At 39.2% G+C, this 18,078-nt stretch overlaps 1 protein-coding gene across 2 annotated transcripts; it reads left to right on the top strand.

Annotated features, from left to right (window-relative positions):
• The first annotated feature begins 679 nt into the window (after positions 1–679).
• On the top strand, positions 680–18,031 carry INHBA (inhibin subunit beta A). Of its 2 annotated transcripts, XM_068201980.1 has the most exons (3): positions 680–793; positions 3,439–3,960; positions 14,899–18,031. In XM_068201980.1, exons 2-3 carry the CDS (start codon positions 3,573–3,575, stop codon positions 15,783–15,785), a joined length of 1,275 nt encoding a protein of 424 aa, XP_068058081.1. In that variant the 5' UTR covers positions 680–793; positions 3,439–3,572; the 3' UTR covers positions 15,786–18,031. The 2 variants fall into 2 exon arrangements, with proteins under 2 accessions (XP_068058081.1, XP_068058071.1); XM_068201970.1 differs by lacking the exon at positions 680–793 and having other exon boundaries at positions 3,065–3,960.
• The last annotated feature ends 47 nt before the right edge of the window (positions 18,032–18,078 follow it).

Raw genomic sequence — 18,078 nt, 5'->3', positions numbered from 1 at the left:
AGTGTTAGTACCACACTTGCAAAAAATGTGAACTGTCGTTCATTGTAATTTATTTTTAGATATCTAAACAGTTTGTAATAGTGTGATGCAATCTGCACGTCAAGGAGCCAGGAGAATTGGACAGGAGCAATATGATTCATTTTTTAAAGAGCTTAGGGATCCCTAATTTAAACAGAAGGACATATTTATTCAGAGATTGAAATAAAAAAAAATCTTCCAAAGCTAAAGAATTCTTACTCAAATGCATTTTCCTGAATTTGACAAAAATCCAAATTTGCAGAAAGATTATCTGGTATATCCTTAAGTATGTACGAAGAAGAAAACAATTTGCAAAGTAGTAATTAAGTATCTGGCAAATACTGTATTTGAACTAGAACAGTGTTATCTACATCTAATAATATCTATATCTAGCTATGCAACACAACAAGTTGGAGTGTATCTTCCTGACTCATAATGTTTGCTTTGTCTGATGTTAAGTTCTAGTCTTTAAATGGATATAGAAATCACCACAAGTTGATCCACGATATTTTGTCATGCTAGAGAATTAGGAGTTTCCATTAGATAATTAATTACCAGAAGTATGTCTCATACAGGAAAAACAGTCAATTGCTGATGTAACAGGATTAACCAATCCAGCACAGTGATCCGGCCCACTTTTGACAGACGTTATATGTGATGTGTACACACGAGAAGTACAGTATAAAGCTTCGCATTATGAGTACCACAAAGAGGAACTTCAGCAGTTCTTAAAGCACAATACAGCAGTCTCCTTCTGAGAGTCAGGACTAGAGAGGTAAAACTTTCAATCAGCTTTTTTCCTTTCAAACTAAAACTTTTAATTCCTGTGCATGCTGTTGCATACTGTTAGGGTTACGTTGAATGAATGCATATACAGAACTTTGCAGCTCAGGCAATTTGAAGAAAGAGTCTGAACCAACATTTCTGTATGTATTCAAACACATTTCTGTATGGATTTTTGTACATATATGTATATACATGTAAGTACAAATAAACCATGTATCAGCGGTATTGGAAGACTGTCTTTTAGAAAACAGTGGTTTTTAGAAAATTATGCTTTAACATTAAATCTGTCATCATCATGGCATGCAAGTAAAATATGCTATACCTCTATGTAATAGAGATTGTATGCGATAACTGTACCTGTAGTATATGGCAAGCAACATATACCCCACAGCAAGAACCCAGACATACTTATCTGCATTTTATTTTGATTTATGCCACTCCCTTACTTTTCATCAGACACTGTTAGGATAGGTGCTATATTAGAACTATATATAACTCCTTTAATTATGTCATCTGTTAGTATATCTAATCATGAATGCATATTTTAATCTGAAATTATTTTTTCATCCAATTAAACTTTTAGTTCTATTTCAAGCTGACTTTCAGACTTCATATAATTACAACAGACTTTGGTCTGTTCACAAGATCCAGGAAAATTCGATGTATTATAGTGAGGTTTGTGTTACAAAGATGTGTTTATAAGAATGGCTGCAGGGTTTATAATGCTGACAGACCTGTAAGTGTAACAGTATATAACAGTATAGTAACTGAGGTCAGTAAAACACAGATGAGGGGGTACTGTGGATGCCTTATAACAGTAAAAGACTTATAAAAGATCTTAATTGAAAAGGACTAGCAGTATATAACATTTGTAAGACTTTGGTTGATTGTTCAATTACTTCTGTACGTTTCATTTACTCTACCTATAATTCCTTGCCTGTCTCTTAGCCCATGTGCCTGTAGTCATCTCATGGAAATGAGAGACCTTTCAATGCTTATATTTATAAATTACTCCTTTCCACTGTGAAATACAATGGCTGACAGTAATATACTGAGAGATGCTGGAATATTTGCTGGGTAGGAGGTAAACCCATTTGAGAAGACAGAGGTGTGGTAGAAAGAGAATGAAAGGAATGAAAAGAAAGAGGGTAAACGCTAAAAAAGAAGAAGCTGCTCTAAGAAAATCGGTACCAGATAATGCCTGAAAAGGAAGAATCTCAAAATTTATAGTTATAGCTGTCATTTTTCCATTATCAAATTCAAATGTAAGCGAGTTTGCAAACTTTAACTTCGCTGGGTATGGAACAGAACAGAGGACACAGAATGCAAAGGCAACCTGAAGCCATGGCAATGGCACAGGGAATGCCTTCTCACTGCAGAGCAAAGCCCTCCCTGGCATAAACTGACAAGGGGCTACCAACACTGGTTGAAACTTCTTGTAGTGCTTTAGATTTCTTTTAATTTCCAATGTCCTATTCTAATATTATGATTGCTCTCTGTGATTTAAATGAATGAAGTAATAAGTGCCTTCCAATAACAATGGGCCAAATGTAGATCTTACTCAGCCTTCACTCAGACAGAATTATTATTGGCATCAATGAGGGATTTGCCTGAGTCAGAAGCAAGTATGATTTGGCCAGATGACATGTAACACTTTTCACATTCAAAACATTTTTCAGGCATTGCTTTATTAACCCCAAATCTAAACATATCTACCCAAGAACTTCCAGGCACAGACTAGCACAGAAGGAGGGCTATTATATGGCACTACCATGTCATGTCACATATATGTACCAGCTCCTGCTTAGGCTTTCAGTGACTGACTGCATTTTGCAGCTGGGGAGTGTATCATGTATTATAGAGCCTTCCAAACAACAGTGCTATTTTGTACCTGTCAGACCTTTTGCCAGTGTTGATAACCCCCAGCATTTAGAAGTGAGCAGAAAAGATTTTTTTTTCATCTACTTCAGGCAAAATAATGTTCTGTTCAAAATATTCAGAGCCCCTGCCCTCATTCCCATCTCGTTCACAAGCTATTTAACATCTCCTGCTATCCCTAACAATACCAGGCAGGACCAAGAGCAAGGTGCTCGTTAAAGATTTCACTCTTTTCATTCATTCATGTTTCCTCTGTTTAGTTAAGCCAGTGATACTGTTGAAGGAATAAAACAAACAAAACAAAACAAAAAGAAAGGGAAAAAAAAAGGGGGGAATGACAGCTGGGGGGGGGAGGGGTCAAACTGAAAGAAAAATAAGGAAAAAAAAAAGAGTAAATTTACAGGAATGAGAAGATATTTTAGAAAGGGGGGAGGGAAGGATCCACGAGTAGTGATATTTGAAGAGAGGTGTGTGTTAGGGGAGCAATGAGCATAAGGAAGCCAGCCTGCCTGTTCCTCCCCCTTCCTAATCATAGCCTTTACTCACAGACAAAACTCCCTCCCTCTCTCATTCACTCACTCACTTTAGGCCAATCCGTCCTCTCTCTCTCTCTCCCTCTCTCTGTGTCTCTCTCCTACTCTGAGACAGAGTCAGAACTCTTCTCCCTGACAGCCACAAACATCTACAGCACTTATTGCATTCAGAGAGGGAACCTGCAAACAAAACTTCACAGAAAACTTTTGGTTCTTGTTCCAGAGAATTTGCTGAAGAGAAGGAAAAACAAACAAACAAACAAACAAACTAAACCAGCCCCCAAAAAAACTGGTCGTGAAGGGGGAGGAAAAGCAGGGCCTTTTAAAAAGGGAATCACAACAACTTTTGCTGCCAGGATGCCTTTGCTTTGGAAGAGAGGATTTCTGTTGGTGCTTTGCTGGATTATAGTGAGGAGTTCCCCAACCCCAGGATCCGAGGGGCACAGTTCAGTCACTGACTGTCCATCATGTGCCCTTGCCACGCTCTCAAAGGATGTGCCCAGCTCACAGCCTGAGATGGTGGAAGCAGTAAAGAAGCACATACTGAACATGTTGCACTTGAGGGACAGACCTAATATCACCCAGCCAGTGCCCAAGGCAGCACTTTTAAATGCCATCAAAAAACTCCACGTGGGAAAGGTGGGAGAGGATGGTTATGTGGAAATAGAGGATGATGTTGGAAGAAGAGCCGAAATGAATGAAGTTGTGGAGCAAACCTCAGAAATCATCACTTTTGCAGAATCAGGTGAGTGCTTAAAAAAAAAATAATGTAAAATAGCATTTGTGCCCAAACTGAAAAATATCCTTTCTGCCAAAACTGCAATTAACTTATTTTCTTCTCCTCAGTAATAATGTTTTCTGCAAGGTTGTAGGATGAGACTTGGGGGAAGGGAGAAGGAGGAATGGGATAGGGGGGTAGGACTCTGAAGGAATTTGATTTTTCTGACTTAGTCTTGGCTACAGATTACACTTGCTAAGCACAGTCAGTCTGCTAAGTACAGTCAGTCACACAGGGAGGAAGCTCTCTAACCAATCTTGAACAAAAAGTCAGGCTGCAGCAGCGTCCTCCAAACTCTGCCTGTAAATCCAGAGTACTTGCAGTAAAGGGCTGGATTGCAGAGTTGATGGCAAAAGAAAAAAGACTAGCCTTTCGGGGAGTTTATCAAGACAGAAAGTGAACTACAAACTACTTCAGAAACAGCCCTTTCATGTAAAAATTATAGTGGAAGTTATAAAATCAGATTAAGCAGCTTTAAGTTTTAGAAGTGAGATGGCTTTTTTGGTGGGCTTTTTCCCCTTTTTTTTGTCTTTTTTTTTTTTTTTTTTTTTTTAATTTAACACAGCATCTTCGGAAATAAAGAGTTGCAGGGACTGTCAGATGACTTCAATAGAACTGGACAAGTTGCAGTAGCTGATCCAATTTGTAATGCAGACTTCTGCATACTGGAAAAAAAGATTCTGCTCCTAAAACACTCCTGCCAAAAATGCAACCTTGGTAGAGTATATTTTGAACCCTTTCACAGTTCTTTTCCCTCTAACTCTTAGGCAGCAAGAGCTCAGAATATATGTATTTAGTAAGTAAAGTCTTAAGGCTCACAAAACTGCCCATAGGAAACAACTCTAAAGTTGTCCTTTGCTGTCTTGTTCCTACATGAATAGGACCAGAACCCATTTTAATTCGACATATGTGTATCTGCACATAAATCTGTTAGTGTATGTGGGTATGCTAGTGCATGCATCAATAGCAGTTACTTGCAATAAGTCTATCATCTAACTAACAGCAACTTTTTATGATGCTGTCTAGCCAAAGCATTTTTCCTGTTGCCAAGACGGTTTTAAAAGAATGTCATTGTTTTGTTTGGTACAGCATATGGTAGGCAAAGTATGCAAAGGAACTCCAAGCATTTTTGTTTAAAAGTTTGCTGCAGCAGTATAAACAATTAAGACAACACTCAGAGTTTCCAGTCCTGAAAACCTGTTGACTCAGATGTTCTGATTGCAGAAGCCATGCACAAGAAGAGTGCATGCTTGTAAGTGCAGACATTCCTGCTGGCTGTCTGATTTCCAACTGTACAAGGAGCCTTTGCCTTTGGAGTCCTTGTCAATATACATATTATCTATCAGTTCTTTCAGCATGAGAGCTCAGGCTTTTCAGATTTTCCATCCCCTCCACTTCAGAAAGCAGGGAGAAGGTGTCAATGCCAGAGGTCATTAGAAGCAGGAGTAGCTCAACATTAGTTTAGAAATGAATTTATAAAAGCAAGGAAACCTCTAAGCTGTGAGTCGGATTCCCCACCTGGTTTTCAGCAGCTCGCTCTGAGCACAGTGGAACACATATGGCACGAACAGTGGTTTCTCTTCACTGTGTGCGTCGCAATCATTTGTAAACACATTATTGTCTCTCCTGAGCTCTGACACAAAGGAATTTGGAATTTGATATATGCCTGCTCTGTACAATACCCTCCAACGGCGGCTCCCGAAGCCATTGGCTCTTGCGGTCACGTGAGCAGCAAAAATCGTGCCATTGCCCACACACTGGCCAATCATCCTGCCACCGATTCCCCGCCACCAGCCACCAACACTGTCACTCAGCTTGATTTACATAGCGTTGTCCTACTGTTGCTGACAATTTACTTGAAGAGGACTTACGCTATGGAGCTGCAGGACAGGGGCATCCACTGTGTTCTCATGCCTTCGCCTCCCTGCCACAGCTCTCTTCCTTCATACTAAGATGATCCTGGAAGCCCAGGCAGGAGGGCTGCTCTGCCCATTTTTTCCATACCTGCTACCTTTTCATACCTCTTTGATTTGGGACAACGTAGGGACTATTAGCAACCTTAAACTGAGTTCTGGTTTGGGCTTATAATGGAAATGATAAATACACTCTGTGGAGTAACTTCAGATTACTCAAGCATATTCTTCATCTACAGCCATTCATCTGGTGATTTGCTAACATCAGAGGTTCTACCATGTTTTACAGGTGCCAATGCTGCGACAACTTAAGTAAACCCTACTTGAGATCCTGTCCTCTTCTGCACTGGCAGTTATTCCTGTCAAATATTAAACCAATATTTTTTTACTGTAAAGGAAAGTGAGGCAAAAAACAAAGGCAAGTGACATGTCATATTGGAAGTATGAGTTAAAAAGACAGGAATAGAATATAGCCACAGGGACAGTCTCCACTTTTTGTTCTGAGGGAACTGGGAATAGCATGAAGAAGCTTAAACACTGAGCAGGAGAACAAACATGTTCCGCTCACAGCCAGGTTAATGTGTTTCCTGCTTTTAACGTCAAACTCACTCTGCCTCAATAGAGGGCAATAGGAAATCAATTAAAATTAATTAAACCATCTCATATTGTATCAAAAAATGTCTACAAAAAGCAAAATAAGACTTTAGGCTTCTTGTTCCTTTGGGTATGGCTTGACATAAAAAGCAGCCTTTCCTCATGTCTTTCAGATGCCACATTTACTACTTGCCTTTATAAAAAAGTAGTATTTCCATCTTTCATCAGCCATATTCTCAAACATACAAAGAAATGAAATGAATGAACAAGCAGCACCCTGTGCATATGGCTCTGTCTTGAGACTTCTATTTTCTAAAATAGACCAAAATTCAAACAAGCACAGACTTCAGACAATTAGAGGGGAAATAAATGCAGTAAACTTGTCAGAAGAACAGGTGTAGTTATGTCCAGGAAATCAGCAAAATAGTTGGCAGGTAGTTTTCACAGCTAACAAATCCAGACAGATCTCTGCAAAACTAATGACTATGAGTATTAGGCAAAAGTTACAAATGCACCCTACTGTCCTTTGGCACTCTTACAAGTAAAACATGAAAATTACTTTCTACTTGCATATCAAACAAAGTTTACTAACCTTGATTAGTTCTGCTGTAAGGGAAACTGTGCCAGAGTTCAGTGTGTTACTTCAAAGTCTTAAAAATAGTTTTTTGAAGAGAGGGGTCATATAATTTTGTGACAAGCGAATTCAACAAGTTCAACAACAGAGATACTCAATACTTATAAATATGATTGGCTACTAACTCATTCAATATTTTAAGTAGACAGCTTATTAGGCAGATCTGAGGTTCTGCCAACTGAATTTCTTCAGGAGAAATTCCAGAGGAAAAAAAAGAGAAGTCTGCCAGCTATTTAGACCACTTCCACTGTTTTGTACCACTTCATAGAGAATCCCAGGTGAACTGACTTGATCATGTGATGTCTAATTTCATGTGCCGAGGGATACATGTGTGTATATATTCATGTCTTTTCCCTGAAGATACCTACCCTATACAACCAAGCTGGCAGTTCAGGAGGGAAAAAACCAAAAGATGTGTCGCTTATGTATTTTGAATAATTTCAACAATTTTCTTTTGAAAGGAGCTGTATTTAAGGGTACAAGTATTCATGCTGAATAAAGAACGGCCACGAGAGGGCACGCTCCAAAGGCTTTTTGCTCCACACGAGGCAACCTTCTTGCAAACTCTTATTTTACCTAATTGGATTCTGAATCCCAGAGATCTTTATGCTTATCTGTAGCTGCTCTGAGTGGGGATCGTTTCTCTCTTCTAGTTTATTTAAAAGGCAGGGATTCACTGGAGTGAAAAGCTGCAAGGAAAATCATGCAGGAAGGAAATAGGTAAAGGGGTAAAAGATGGATTCTAGAAGTGCTGGCAATCTACAGAGATCAGAAATTATAAATATTAGTTTTTTACAAGATACTGAGAAATGTGACCATGAATCACCATATGAGATAATTTCCTCACATCTTTTTTTTTAATGCAGTCTCCTCAGCTTTTAGAAAACAAGCCTATTTTCCCTTGTTGTTTTTTTCTTCTCCCCCACCCCCCTTGGCATACCAAATCAAAGATTTCAAGTTTAGCAAATGAAAGCAAGTTACTTCCAGAAGAGGACAGCCATTCTGTATTGAACTGTTTCACTGTATCAAAAATGTGAGAATTAAGGGAGGGTTGGTTGGTTTAAAGAACAGCCTGAGAAAGCACAGGTGAATCCAGGAAGGTGGGAACCAGTTTAGAAAACCATACCTGAGAAACAGAAAGCACTGTATGTGTCCATGTCTGTGTAGCCAGGCCCAGAGTTTTGTGTGCTAGGAGGGAATATCTGAATCTGTATTTGCCTGTATGTGTGTATAAGCACACGCATGTCCTCACATGCAGGTATACCAGGGCAGACATACTCGTACACCTGTGCCTGCACCCATACCATTCCTGCAGACAAGGATGTGCATTCATGCGTTTTCCTCTGTGCAGGATAGATCTACCTTGCATACACATAAGTGATTCATGCTGATAAATTCTTATATCTATATGTAGAGATATCCTTATGAGAAGGCAGTCTCATTTAATGCAACAGAGCCTTGCAACGTTGATATAGGATTGAAGCTTAGTTTACTGGAAGCAACTGTAAGTTCAGTGGGCCTGGGATCTGAGTCTTAGTGCTCAGAAATTAAATATTTTAATGAAAACAAACAGGCAGCCTCTGATCCCCTTAATTTTAGAATTTACAGCAAACTATTTACAAGTATGCACAAAAAAAATCGCTCTCTCAAAAAAAAAAAAAAAAAAAAAAAAAAAAAAAAAAGGCTTGGGATTGTTTTTACCTTGGAATATTTTATGGGTGCAAATGATCCTAAACTTTGCTTGAGCTATTTTAGACATAAATGAAGAAATCAAATTAAAAAAAAAAAAAAAACTTCAACCAAACAAACACCTTTTTTGTTTCTAAATATTTGAAGCCATGTGGGGGAAGGGCTTTCAATTTGGAAAGAACTCAAAGCTGTGGATGTAAAGTGCTTCCTAACAAAATAGCAGAGGAGAGTTAAGGTTCACCAGAACTGAATTATTTCACATTCTGAATGACCTCTTTGGGTTAACTTTTGGGTCAATGCCTCTCTGGGTTAACTTTTCAAGAAAAGGTATTTAAATAAAGTCGCTGCTGCTTTTTTTCCCTGTGTGAATGCTCAGGGAACAGTTCTTTTTTCCTGATATTCTTTTTTGGTTTATTTTTCTCTTACAACAAAATCTTCCTTTTCTGGCAGCTAATGGTAGGTGAGCATGAAGATAAGGTATTAATTGTGCCGTAATTTCTCCTTCCACTATAAGAGGCAACAGTAAGGGAGCAGGAATGAAAGTATGCAACCTGGATGACCGGTCACATATGCCGGATAATGAATAATCAGGATAAATTGTTTGCCAGTAATCCATAGGCTGAAATGCATTCACAGAAATGGCCACTGTCTAACTGTGGCAATAGGAGATTTGTAATCATCAGTCTGCCTAGGGGATAATTACCAGATGATAACATTAAATTCTCTGAATAAATCCTATGCTGCAAAGAATTCATCTAACTCCAGTGGTCACTCATTAGTAAACATTTTGAGCAATTATCTCTCAATAACCATGCTCTTCTCTTCACTCTCTTTAGAGGAACCTTTCTAGTAACCTATTTTTTTCTGTCTCCTGGGGAACGGAAATGAGAAGTGAAGGGAAGGATGCTTTTGAATGTAATTACAGATTGGCACGCAGTACAAATTCCCCCAAATCTAAACATAGGCAGTAGTAAAGTTAGCAACTAAAAAAGGAAAAAAAAGCTTGCTTTGTATGGAAAAACAGTTCACTTACAGTATAATGTAAAAACGTTTCAAAATTAAGCACCAGTGAAGCATAGATATTTAAAGCGACAGCACCTTCTTACACATTGAGCATTTTTCAAAGGAAAATAAATCCTGTGTATTAAGAGAAATTAAGAACAACCCACATTATAACATCACAAAGAATAAATACTTTCATTATGAAAGAAAAAGCCTTATTAATTTAACAGCATATAGGTTAAAAAAATTAAATATCTTTGCATTTTACTCAAAAGAAGATACTCTCAATTGTATAGCTTCGACCCCACCTAGTATATGTATATAGCTTGAACTAGCATGGCTTGATCTTGAATCCTGCTGCAAATTGCAAATAATGGAACTTCAACTGCATAGTTAAAGCCAACCATACTGAAGGAAGGACGGATCCTTGGCCTCAGAGAAAAAGCACACTGGACCTGCAGATTCCTGCTGGAGCACAGCATGATCTACCTTATGCAGGGCTGCCCCTCCAGTCCCCCTGTGCCTGGGCCCTCAAGGGCTCTGCCAATCTCTCCACGGGCTACTGTGCCATGCCCATCACCCCTGTACTGCTTGGGAGCAGGTGCTGACTTCAGAGTCCTGTGTGAGCCCTGGCCAGCCCTTCCAGAGGTGGAGAGGAGGGTACCTGTGCAGGCTCCCCTCTGCTTGCATGTTCAGGTCTCTCTCCTAAAAAGGTGCACGAGCACTAGTGAAGGGAAAAACAGATATGAGAAAACTCCCATGCTATATATACTGCTATTTCTTTCCATTCAGTAACTCCTTCCATTAAACCTTTTACCATATATGCACTACTTCTTAGAGCTTGTATTTTTAACCTCTTCTCACATAATTTGCTGGTGTCACTTGCCCTGCTAGACCGCTCTTTGGCATCACAGCCCTCCTTCTGGAAGGGACTTTTCTCAGCAGTAGAGAGGTAGCTTCTCCAAAGTTTTGGAAAGGGAAATGAGGAAAAGCAATCAAGAGGAGCCCAAAGTAATGCCTTGTCTCCTTTTTCAGCTGCCTTCTGCTATGATAACAATCCAGGCTGTTGACATAGCTGTTTCTATGAGCATGGAAGTGATGAAGGCATTATCATTGTTGGGCTGTGGGTCTTTCCTCAGCAGTCAGGCAGGAGGAGCAGGATGATTACAAATGGAAAAAGACCCTTGAAAATCAGCCATGGCAAATGTAAAGGCAGGACAAAAGGGTAAAAAAAATGTAATTATGGAAGTGATACCATCCCCAAATTTCAGGAATCTCCCTTTTATCTTCAGTTTGATAAAAAGTATATATTTCCGAAGCTTTGATCCTCACTGTTAATTCAGACCTAAAAAGAAAGACTGCTAAAAATTTTAATATATATGTATTTTTTTTTTCCTCAGAACACTTGAAGAATTTATTTTATTGTAGCACTGAACCTTTTGGAAACAAAGATCCTGTTATAAAGTGAATGTGTAACCATAATAAGTCACATCCTAGGATCTCAATTTGGTTTTAGAACAGGCCAAACTCTGACTTCAAAATGAGCTTGTCTGAGAACAGTGACCTCTTAAAAACTGCAGGATTCATACCATTTGTGCTGTGTGATTGTAACAAACTAGTTGTGAATGTGGAGAGAATTCAGAAAAGCTTCGTTTTTTCCTAATTGTGAAAGCATGCTTTTTATCCTCAACCTTGCACCATTCCCATTCTCCTTCTAAAAAGACCTATGAAAGGAAAAGTGTTTTTTAATTGCTATAAAACCTTTTATTAGCTACGCAGGTTTCAGGATTTTGTTTCATTCAGAAATATTAGGCTCAGATAAGCTTCCTGCATCTTTTTTCTTTGGACTCTTAATCCACCATTTTTTTTCTCAAAATGTAGCTAACAACATCCAGAGAGGCTGTTGTTGTAGCTAACAACCTACAAGGAGACTGTTATCCCTGTATAAGGACATGTCTTAGGCTACCTTGTTCAAGCTCACTTCCCTTAAGTAAAGAAAAAGCAAGTACTCATGTACTTTCACCATACTGTTCAAATATTTTACTAATGAGGAAGAATTCTACTTTCACACATAGAGGAGCATTTGAAAAGCTATTTAAGAGGGTTCTTAAGGTTTCTCCTGTTTCTTTCATGTAATATTTGTCAAAAACACTGCTTGCATCACTATGCTTCTGGCCAGTGCAAAAGGTAATGTGAATATTTGCTGTTGTAGATACGTCACTTCGTAACTATTTTCAACTCCCACTAGGATGGAAATAGCAGAACGTGAAATACCATGCACTAGCACTTATCAGCGCTAGGTTATTCTGTAATTCAGGGCTGCCTGGCTTTTTAGATTAGATGGGTCATACAGCTTCTTCCACTGTGGAGCCAGGTCTGCACACCCTACCTGCTTTCTCCAGAGCAGATGACAAGACCATCTTGGACCGTCTTTTGTCCATGTCCAGCACAGATGAGCTTCTAATACACCCAGCACAGTTGATCTGCTCATGCACAGGACCCCTGTTAGTGCCAGAACTGTTGTCCATGCCCAGCTTGGTTTGTCAAGAATGCAAAATAAGTATGGCGATTCCCAGCAATTCATGTTTATTCCACACAGAAGTCTGTGAGCTCTAGGGAAAAGGAAGCAGCTGGGAAGAGGCTGCTGGTGCCAGAAGACCTTCTGCAGCTTGATCTAAACCACCTTTTTTTTTATTTTTTTTTTTTTTTCACCAAGGTTTGCTTGGGTAGAGGCAGCAGCAAGTAGAATGGGTTGGATGGAGAGTCTTGGTTGGCAGAAACCCACTCTTGGCTCATCACCTGCCTTCAGGGTCCCTTTAAGTCCAGGTCCCCTTCAAAAAGGATTTATCAGGACTGGAAAGGGATAACCTAAAGACAGAAGCTTGCTTTAGAAGAGAGAGTCAGGGAGAATAAAGCCAGAGGCTGGCTGGTTCTCACAGCCCTTAGAAGTAGCCATTCTCATAGAGAACACTCCATAACATAATACCCTGTGTACAAGGCAACCATACTATTGGACTTCCTTTGGACTAGAGGGATGTCACTGTACAACTCCTCATGCTCTGAAACTGAATCAGGAGTGAGATTGGTGTCTATCACGTGACTACTGCTCAAACACAGCTGGCAGCTTTGACATAGTTTGATTACCAGAATGGAAAAAAAACCCAAAAAACCAGCATTAGCCATCCAGTTATTATTGAATGACTCAAAAAATAATAGAAAAATAGTAATTTCATCATGCCTTACAGTACTGGTCAGCTTGCTCTGTCTTTTTTATAAGCTACTTCCTTTTCTAAAGCAAAATCCCTCTGTTTCATGTAGCTCCCTGAGAAATTAATGTAACTCACTCTGAAGACTGGCATCAGCTGTCTGTGAGAAGCAGTTAACACAAAACATGTGTTTCCATATCTCAGCAACAGTTAAAGTCTACAATTTCACACTCTCACTTGGAGGGAAAACAAAAACAAAACACTATGCCTTTTGGACACTGTAATTCAGAAATGTCTCTCCCTTTGACCTGGGAATGCCACAAGGGAAAGCTGGATGTGTCAGTGCTAGTACTTCACAGAGAAAAAAACCAACAGGTAGTTCAAGGGGCAGCACGGCCTGCCTACAAACTTCAAAAATAAGCAACTCTTGAATTTGCAAGTAAACACAAGGTAGATGTCTCCTGTGATTTTGCTCTGGTCCTGTCTCACCTGAGAATGAGAGAACAGGGAAATGTCAGGGAGACTGCTGTGGTGAATTCAGTTGCAGAGGAAGCAAGGAGAAAAGCCTTGCTACAAAGAGGGCAATTTTTCCTGTATGTGTCCTGCTACTTCCATTTTAATCCCCACTTTCTGGTTTTAGGCTGCAAAGTTCTAGTTCACTGACAAGAAGAATTGCTGCACAGAAAATTTGGTAAACAACTATGGGTAGCTCAAGAATAACATTGATGAAAAATTGATAATTATGAATACTGTTTCTTTCTCACTAAGGCCAGATATCTGTACATTGCAAATCTGTGACCCCAGTCCATCCTGGCCTTCATGCTGAGAACGAACAAAAGACGTCATCAGGGCTTTTTTCTTTGTCAAGAAAATAAAAAAGTACCTCTCTTGAAAAAATAATATCACCACCACCTCCCAGCTAATTCATTCTCTCTTAACTTCTTCATGGTCTAGTGATCAAATCATTAAACAGCCCTCATTATTCATTCCAACTTCTGCCAGGGATATGAGCTCTGTATCCGAGAAACACCTCCTCACCATCACAATCATCATAATGACATCTCAGCAAGTTGATACAATTATGCCAGAGAACCATCCCCATAATTATGTTCTTTAGCTCATTTCTCAGTGTATTCACCATCACTATAATCACAGCAAGTACAGTGTGTTAAATTAGGAACGGGATCTACAGCTAACATCTAACAGGATGAAAAGTCTGCCTGCTGCAATTCTTCAATTCTTTACAATATAACTCTGCAAACTTCTTAAAGTGGAGGTTCATATTTTAGCATGTGTTTGTTTTTGAAACAATAGATATTTACAACTCATTTTAAGATGCAAATGAAGGACATATTTTTATGGAGGGGAAAAAGTGTAAACCTCTTCCCCATATAATTTTCAAAGTATTGCTAAAGAACTGGTAGCACTGGACCTTATTTCCTAACCAGATATTAGGTTTAGATTTTTATGCATATGGTACATATGTACTGCCATCATAAAGCATTTTTGCCTTTCAGCTCACAGTGATCACAAAGACAGCTTAAGCAAACATTGGCAGCCACTGATGCTTATTTGCCATGAGATCCTTTACATTAATGACAAGATTGTCACTATGAAAAATGCTCTGGTTAAAATATGCTGGAAATCAGGCAAATGTATAGTTTTCTAAAAAGAGAATTTTCACAAAATACAAACTGAGGAGGGGGGTGAAGGAAGGCTAGAACAGAAGATCCATAAAAATTTAAAGAACCAAATAGAAAACCTAGGGCACTTCATGCCTGTGGATAAAGCAGTAGAAGTCTCTTTAACAAAATGCAAGCAGACATACTAACAAGTTCTTCCTGTCTATTTCCATTTACCAAATCAGGCACAGCCAAGAAAATGTTGCACTTTGAGATTTCCAAGGAAGGCAGTGAATTATCGGTGGTGGAGCATGCTGAAGTGTGGCTCTTCCTGAAGGTCTCCAAGGCCAACCGGAGCAGGACAAAAGTCACCATCCGCCTGTTTCAACAGCAGTGGCAAGCAAAAGGCAATTCTGTAGGAGCAGAAGATACAGAGGATATGGGGCTGAAAGGTGAAAAGAGTGAGACTTTGATTTCAGAAAAGGCAGTGGACACCCGTAAGAGCACTTGGCACATCTTCCCTGTTTCCAGCAGTGTCCAGAGACTCCTGGACCAAGGCAAGAGCTCTTTGGATGTGCGGATTGCCTGTGACCTGTGTCAAGAGACAGGAGCCAACCTGGTGCTACTGGGCAAGAAGAAGAAAAAGGAAGATGATGGGGAAGGGAAAGAAAAGGAAGCTGGAGAATTCACAGGAGAAGAGGAGAAGGAGCAATCACATCGGCCCTTCTTGATGATGCTTGCCCGGCACTCAGAGGATCGGCAGCACAGACGACGGAGACGAGGTCTGGAGTGTGATGGCAAAGTCAACATCTGCTGCAAGAAGCAGTTCTTTGTCAGTTTCAAGGACATAGGATGGAGTGACTGGATCATTGCTCCTACAGGTTATCATGCCAACTACTGTGAAGGAGAGTGTCCCAGCCATATAGCAGGCACATCTGGTTCATCATTATCTTTCCACTCCACTGTCATTAACCACTACCGCATGCGGGGCCATAGCCCCTTTGCCAACCTCAAATCATGTTGTGTGCCCACCAAGCTCCGGCCCATGTCCATGCTCTACTATGATGATGGCCAGAACATCATTAAGAAAGACATACAGAATATGATTGTGGAGGAGTGTGGCTGTTCATAGACGCTAGTGTGCACAAGACCCTTCTTGTTAAGTAGAAAATGTATCAAAAACCCAAGAAGAGGAAAGACCAGACATGGTATAATCTTTTTTGAGTGAAACAATTATCAGAAATATAAGCAAAACCAGAAGAGAACAAGAAAAGGGAGAGAGAGAAAAAGAAAAAACAAAGACTTATGGAGGACCAGAAAGGATTTCAGCTACAAAAAAAGGAAGAAAACGTCATGAAGCCAGGCTTGAATGAAATAGGTCTGAAAGGTGGTATGGATTGGGGATTTCCCCTTTCTTTCAGTATGCTCCTTATCTTGTCACATAGTATACTAAACATTAGTTACTACTAGGGGAAGGAAGTTCTGTTCTCTCCCTTAGTTACCCATCAGGTGAAGCCATGGTAGCAGCTCATCCAACCTGCAGAAATTTGGACAAAGTCCAAAAGGTTAATGAAAAGCCAAGTGTATGATCACTGGCGCTTTCCCCCCACATGTACAGAGCAACTGAGTCGGTGTGTAGTGTTTGTGTTTGTATATATATGGCTATGTATTTATATACATGTCTCTATACATACAGACACAATACACATACATATACTTAACATTGATCAAGGGTCAATAGTGTGCAGGTGTGTACACCTTCATCTTCTGCACTACATTTACAAAAAAAAAAAAACCACAAGAAAAAAGGAAAAAAGAAAAATGAAGGAAAAAAAAAGAACAAAAAAATTAATGAAAGAATAAAAGTTACATTCTGCAAAGGTGCTTACAATGTTAGAACTATGCAACCTAGATGGTTTGAAACTGTTTACCTGCGAGAGAAAGAAAAAAAGAGAGACTTTTTTTTTTAAATGGAAGTAACTTGTTTAAAAAAAAAAAATCTTTGGTGAGAGATACTTGAAAGGAACATGTTTGTCCAGTTACTGGAGTCAAACATTTCTATATTTTGTAAAAAAATTTTTAATCGTTTACTATTTGCACTACAATGGTGTCTGACCTGTCTAATCCTTATTTAACAAATATTTGCAGGGGAGGGTGGTTGGGTGTGGGAGGGGTTGAGAGCTGCACTTATTGTGAGCTATACAAGAACTGCTACAGCACACAGAATAGCTATTTTTATTATTATAATAATTATTATTATTTTGTACCTTAAAATGAATAGACACATACACCAAAGACATTCGTGCAAGCCTCTATAAAGTCTGTTTGTGGTTGGTACCATTCACCTATAATGAGTTAGGGTTTGAATTAAGAGTCAGTGGGTTGATTACATTCAGGCTAGAATATCTGTTAACCAGTTAAATTCAAATAGTGCCCTCAACAAAAAATCGCCATTTGAAGTAAGCCCAGAAAATCCCTGGGATTTGGATCCAAGGTGCTTGGATCTGAAGTTCATCTGAACATAATCATACTGTTTTGTATGTACAACACTAATCCTGGCCCTGATGCACAGCAAATGTGCATTGTAGGGAAACAACTTTGTCCAAGGGATATACATATATATGTATATATATTTGTATGTATATATGTATGTATACACAAGGTATAAGCATTTCTGGCTTCATTATACTGTTCTTAAAACAATGAATGTTTGTGTGCAAAGCACAGTATGTTAAAAGATTTTTTTTGTTTCTTGCTGCCAAGTGGGAGGCTACATGTTCAAAATGGTATTTGTGCAAGAGAAACCTAAAGTGCTGATATACACTTAAAATGTTGATGTAAAATTGCAAGCAGCTTTGGGCCCTGTCCACCATTGCTCCTGCAAATATACAGAAAATGGCAATTGTGGTTGGATTTCTGTTTGAAATACAGTCTTTGCTGAAATACTGGCTTTCTCAACCACCACCCTTTAGCATGACAACTCTTAATGGGTTTGTGTGTTACCTGTAAGACCCAATTTTCAGTGTCAACACCTAACCTGAAGGGTCCAATCCGTATGGCATAGGTAGATAGTAGTTTTTTAAAATTTTTCGCTGTCATATTTAAAAGAATGTTAAACTTACATTTGTCTTTGGTAGGGGGAGATGATAAGAGGGAATGGGAGAAACCTTTAGGCCCTGTTTACACTGAGTTTGATAACCCTGAGTCTGAAGCTTCAGAGTCTCATAGGTTGCTGAACCAAGCCCCAGTTAGCTGCCTTCTGATGGGAAAGGCTTCTAAATGCTTCTCCTGGAAAGAAGTACTAACAATGCTCCCTGTCTTGTCAGGAGAATAGTCTGTTAAAAAAAGAAAAAAAATAAAAAGAAAAAAAAGAGAAAAGCACAATATAACCCAGTCACACTGGCTAGGGATAGTGTGTTAGCACC

Source organism: Anomalospiza imberbis, chromosome 1 (assembly GCF_031753505.1).
Source record: "Anomalospiza imberbis isolate Cuckoo-Finch-1a 21T00152 chromosome 1, ASM3175350v1, whole genome shotgun sequence".
NCBI lineage: Eukaryota > Metazoa > Chordata > Aves > Passeriformes > Viduidae > Anomalospiza > Anomalospiza imberbis.
This window is presented reverse-complemented; position numbering and strand designations above follow the sequence as displayed.

Bases quoted from the DNA above. Each gene is read 5' to 3' on its own strand.
- INHBA (XM_068201970.1), top strand. From the start codon at position 3,168: ATGAGCATAAGGAAGCCAGCCTGCCTGTTCCTCCCCCTTCCTAATCAT. The intron at 3,961-14,898 runs GTGAGTGCTTAA...TTACCAAATCAG, and splicing joins CATCACTTTTGCAGAATCAG to GCACAGCCAAGAAAATGTTG.